The sequence below is a fragment of the Manacus vitellinus genome, unplaced genomic scaffold (genome assembly GCF_001715985.3).
Source record: "Manacus vitellinus isolate BGI_N305 unplaced genomic scaffold, ASM171598v3 scaffold_87_pilon, whole genome shotgun sequence".
Taxonomy (NCBI): domain Eukaryota; kingdom Metazoa; phylum Chordata; class Aves; order Passeriformes; family Pipridae; genus Manacus; species Manacus vitellinus.
The window spans coordinates 592,842-598,560 of NW_021940854.1; the positions used below are offsets into that span (position 1 = coordinate 592,842).

The window sequence follows — 5,719 nt, forward strand, 5'->3', positions numbered from 1 at the left end:
TTGCAGTCGTTCTCGTTGGACGCAACACATTTGTGGCATTTCAGCGCTTTACCTTGGCAAAAGTGAGGAGGAGAAGGAGGAGTGAGAGCGGTGACTGGAGCCCCCAGTGCCCCACCAGAGTCTCTGGGTCTCCACAGGCACCAGTGACCCCCAGCAGAGGGACCGGGAGTCACAGGTGAGGGTTGGCACCGGGCAGAGCCAAGCCAGGAACAGGCACACAGCAGGATGCAGGTTGAGCCCCTCCTGTCCGTAAAATTAATGCAAAACTCTTCCAAGTGTGACTGTAAATGATGAGAGCTGAACTGAGCAGGTGAGCTGTGCTGAGTCCTTGCTCTGCAAAGACTTCCTGAGAGTCCTGAAATTCCCTTTACAGTAAAAACAGGTAGACATAATATTTAAAAACCACCCTAGATCCTTGTCTTCTTGTGCCAAATTTCATTTTAATGAGTGCTTTATGGGGTAGAAGGGAGGATCCATCCAACCTGTGGGAGCAGGCTTTGTGTATTCGTGCCTGTAAATGACAGCAGCTCCCACACTGTACTCAGGAAGCTCAGCCCAAGGGCACTACCTGGGGACAGGAGTGGTGACAGGCAGCAAAGGGAAGGACGAGCCACCTCCAGATCGTCCTCAGAGGAGGCTGTGGGCAGGTTAGACAAGAGCCAGCCCCTTGCTCCTGTGCGTCAGAGCCGATAGTGGTGCGACCCCTCAGAGCACACACACAGACCAGGAAAACCCAAACCTGAAGATCCTGCTCTCTCCTGAAATTATGAATCCTTGGTTTTGATGCGGATGGGTAAATTGCCGCTGGTGTTGGGAGTAAGACTCGTCTCTGCTTTGCTGGCGGAGCAGAGCCCTCTCGTGGCAGTGGGGACCGGCTCCCGGCCAGAGCTCCCACCTTCATCTTGGGGAGAGGAGAAAAACCACGAATGGGGAAAATTGGGATTTCACGGGGTCAGATGCGAGTAAGCACCTGCCATTAACCCACAGTGGCCCGGCTGCCACTGAGGGGCTGCTTTGCATCTCCTTTGCGGTTCTTCACAGCCTTTCATCTGCCCTGAGCTAAAAACACAGGCAGGTTCATCTTGCCTCCGTCCAAAGACCCCAAAACCATCCAGAGCTGCCCCCACTCCATGGCATTGCTCTGAGCAGTGCAACCACCCTCCTGCCTTTAACGAGGGCTTTTTGTGATTCTGCCTTGAGGAACCAAGTTTTAGCTGGGAATACACAGCCCCAGCCACGGGAGGCTGCTGTGTTTTGGCTCAGTTACCTCCTCAGCTTCACTGGAGCTGGAGAGGAGAGGCTCTGCAGTCCCTGCTGGGCACTGCATGCCCAGGCTTTGTGCCAGTGGCAGAGAGGCAAAGGGCAGGGGGCTCCTCTGCGTGCTACTCGAAGGAGAAAGCCACTCTCCCCCCCAAAGACCATCTCGTGCAAGGGGTGGGAGCAGTGTGGGGCAGGGGCACAGTGGGAGCCCTCAGGTGGGTGGCAGGGACGGGACAGCAGCAAGTGCAGGAGCAGCTACAGCAATTTACTGCCTGGAGCCAAGGGACACTCACCTTCTCCAGCCAGGGAGGTGACAATGGCCAGGGCCAGCAGGGTCCTCAGGGCGGGCATTCTCAGCAGTGTGCAGCGCGGGGCTGTAGCTGCTGTTTTGTCTTAAGCTCTCCCAGCTAATCTGCTTGGGTGATTGGATAGGGGGAAGGGGATGACGCCTCACTGCAGCCCCTGGATAATGCCCTCTTAGCTGGGGAGGATGGGACACAGCTCCCCAAGGGCACGGGCCAGGCTGGGGCGCAGGAGCAGGCAGAGCATGGGAGTGGTGCCGGTGGCTCAGCATCATCACAGCATGGTGGGAGTCGTGAGGGCAGCAAAGTCACTCCAGGTCTGAATTTCAGAGCTCAGGAACATGGGTTTCAGGAACAGATGATAACTGCGCTCATTTGAAACCAACTGCAACGTAAACCACGTTAACAAACACGAGGCAGAACGTGGCCCACCCTGGAAGGTAAAGCCAACTCCTCCAGACGCCCTTCCCCGACCTCACAAACACCAAGAAAGCTTTCAAGAGGTGATAAACACAATTTTTACTCAGGCAATGAAACATGGAAAAAAAATATATTAGTAATCATTATAATAATCTCATTTGTGTGAGTATAACTCTTACAAATATTTACCTGACATATAAAAGGGAAATTATCATACATATAAAACTGATGGCCATGGCAGTTACACGGGTGGCACGAAGCAGCAGGGTGAGGGTCAGAGCAGAGGGAGTTCCTGCCTGGGGGGTCACACTGGGGGGGACAGGGGAAGCCATCGGTGGCTGGGGGTTGGCACTTCATTACAGACAGATCTGCTGGCAAATGCACGAGCAACGAGCAACACGGGCGGGGCCTGTCACTGCCAGAAAGGGGCATTTAAACTCTACTGCGAGGAACACACGACAAACACACCCAGGCTGTGACCCCACGCGTGGGGACCGGCCCTTCCCGTGCTGGTCTTGGCACTCGGGAGTGCAGCCCGTGGGATACAACAGCCCTGCCCATTTGCAAACACCCCCCTTCTGTTTCATATAACTATACCCATTACGTGTGTATTTATACACATGTAACTGTAACCATATTACAGTTAACAAATCATTCCTTAGGAATCGTCTTTGCCCAGGCTGGGGTGTGTGTGGACAGGCCCAGGGACGGACAGCACCGGGGAAGGAGGCAGCAGGACGGGGTGACACGGGGCAGCAGGGACAGGAGGGACAGGAGGGGTGGAGGACTCTGCCCTGCAGGGGATCACGGTGGAGCCCTGCTCTGCAGGCAGCCCAGGGGGAGAAGGTTGCAGCAGTGACCACGCCCTGCACAGGTCAGGGCTCTGGGGAAGTGCCCAGTGGTGAAACCCAAACTTCTGCAATTACCTGCAGGCTCCGAGGGCCAGAGCAGCGCCCCGAGGAGAGACCAACCTCAGGCTGTGACACTGGAGCCAAGCCAGCACACGAGCAGCACGGCCCTGAGCAGAGCAGGAGGCTGAGGGCAGCTGCAGTCCCTACCTGGGACCTGCACTGGGGCTCCCCCAGCCTCACACCCCCAGCCTCACACGGCACCTTGGGAACTGCTGTGGGCAGAACAGTGAGCTGGTGTGCCACACCAGAAACCAGCCCCAAACCAGCCTTCCACCAGCTCTGAGAGGTTGTGCAACACTGCTCTCCAGTTCCTCAAGAGCTGCAAAGACAAAAACCCAACTGCCCAAGAAACCCCTGGGTCTCAGGTGTTTGCTTTATCAGATCCCACAGGTGGGACAGAAACAGTCTTTGTTGATCGTAGGACTGAGGCTTCTCCACCAGCCTGGGAGAGGGACACGTGGGGAGTCAGGGGGGAAGAAAAAAGAGGGAAAGAAAGGCTCTTCCTGTCAACTGTGCAAAGGGTGAATATCCAGCACAAGCCACAGGTACACAGCTCTGAGTGGTGTCAGCCACTGGCTTCCCATCACACAGTGACCAGCCCATCACTGGGATAACTGGGAGCCTGGAGAACAGGCTGGGAGGCTGCATGCTGGGGCAGGCTGCTGGCATCTTTGCTTAGGTGTATAATAAACTCTCTCTATACATTATATAACTAATAAAATATAATCAAGTGTATGGCTCTGGCTTAAACAGGTGTTTGCTCTGCATGCTCAACACAGGGAATTAGAAAATAGAAGGAAAAGAGCTCAATTCTGTTACAAAAACGTAGCAGCAAAAAGGTTTGTGAAAGTGTTCAACAGGCTGGGCAGGAAACAGTCCAAACTGCAAATATTTCCCTTATTTCACACTTCAGGACTACCCATTCAAGGCAGAGAATCCACAACTGTAGCTACTTCCCGATCCCATCAATCTGCCTCCTGCAGGAGGGGATGGGTCTGCCCTGACCCTGGGGGGGCTGTGCCCACAACCCACAGCTCACCCTGATCTGTGGCACACACACAGGTCACCAGTCCCTGCCCGAGGCTGGGCACCCAGTGCTGCTCCCAGGGCACCACAGCCAGGGAAACGCGGCACTGCACGGTGGGAACAGTGCCAGAACTCCCCAGGGAGGGCTGGCTCGTATAATGGCACTACCAGGAGGGCACACACGGGATCTACAAAGGGATTTAAACACGTTGTGTCACCCCAGAGTCCCCCAGTTCCCAGCTCAGTGCACAGGCAACCTCAGCAACTCTGCCCCTGGAACACAGTGGGCAGCCTGCCTGCACAGAAAGTCAGATTTTGGGCTGCATCCAGGCAGATTTCAAAGGGTATTTTAGTGTCTGGATCTGCCTGTGCCTGTAAAGGCTGGGTTTTGTTGGGTCCTCTTAATATTCAGTGCTGTAAGGGCAGTTTTGACAGCAGTGTGGGAGCCAGGGCAGCACTGAGCTCCTTCTGCCCTTCTGGAAAAGCTCTCAGTCAGCAGAGCCGTGGGGCAGCTCAGGCTCTGCTTCCTTCCTCCTACAGCCTCTGAAGCAGTGCCCTGACCTCGCCACGGCACAGGGAGCCAACAGCAACAGCCTGGGCTTTGCCCACGTCCAACCCCGGGTCACCCAGGGGAGGACAGGCAGTCCCAGCCCCCCAGAACCAACATCTCCCCTGTTTCTAAACACCCCTCGGTGCAGCAGCCCCCTCCCTCCCCTCACCCGGACTCTCCTCTGAGAGGACTGAGGTTCCTGCTGGCCACGTGCCTGTTTTGGTGCTCTGGGGGGATCGAGGCGTGCAGCAGGGCTGTGCCTGGCTGGAAGGAGTGAGCAGAAAGCCTGAGTGAGTGCCCATAAATGCTCATAAAGTGCACGAATGCAGAGATGTTGGCTCCCTTCCTCTGAGGCCGGCACGGCCAGGGACAGGGACGGGCTGTGCTGTGCTTCACCCACAAACCAGAGACCGGCCACGCCTGTGCCAGGTCCCCTTTCCCAGTGCAAGAGCCAGCAGGTCCAGCCCTGGCATCACCCACATCCCAGGGCAGGACCTACCACGTGGCTGAACCTGTGCAGCTGAGCATGTGAGGACAGTAAGTGAACAGAGCGTGGTGGGGACACAACTAGACCCAGCCCAGCCAGGGGGGACAGAGCCTGAGGTGTCACCTCCCAGCTGAGAGGTGGCATTGGTGCAGAGGGACAGCACAGCAGGCCCTGGGAGGGACACACAGAGCCTGGGTGACCGCAGAATTCCCAGCCTGACCACAGGGATCCCAGTCCCGGAGCTGTGGGAAGCAGACAGGGACAGCAAGGGGAGCAGCTCTGCTGGGGAGCCACGGGTCCAGCAGCCAAGGGGGGCAGCTGGAGGCGTGTTCTTCGCTGCGGGGGGCCCTGGGGGTAAGGCAAGGTGCTCGACGTCACGAGAAAAGCAGCCAAGTGCAGAGTGCTGGGCGAGGGCGGGGGGCTCAGTCTGACTTCCCCAGCTTCGCGATCAGCTCGTCACAGATCTTGGTCAGCTCCTCGATCTCCTGGTTCTGGAAGGAAAGCAGACCTTGGGGACTCTGGTGGGGGATAACACCTGGTCCCATCTGCCAGCGAGCCTGTGTGGGAAAGGGCAGCCAGCTCCTAGACCTGCCCCTGTGACAGCTCCTCTGTGCATCCAGGCACCGTGGAGACCCCTCCTCATCCCTGTCAGACCCTGGTGCTGCAGAGACCTGCAGCTGCCCAGCCCCAGCCCACCACGCTGTGCCCAGCCCACATCTCTGCCAGCAGGCACACGTTAAGTGAGCTCTGCCCATTCTGCCCA

The 5,719-nt window shown here is 57.0% G+C and overlaps 1 protein-coding gene across 1 annotated transcript in view; it reads right to left on the bottom strand.

Annotated features, from left to right (window-relative positions):
• Positions 1-3,688: 3,688 nt before the first annotated feature.
• Positions 3,689-5,719, bottom strand: part of TACC1 (transforming acidic coiled-coil containing protein 1) — a 26,035-nt gene continuing 24,004 nt past the window's right edge. Inside the window, exon 14 of the mRNA XM_029964981.1 lies at positions 3,689-5,447. Within this exon, the coding sequence (XP_029820841.1) occupies positions 5,379-5,447 (69 nt within the window). The 3' untranslated portion in view covers positions 3,689-5,378. The remainder of the gene's footprint in view (positions 5,448-5,719) is intronic.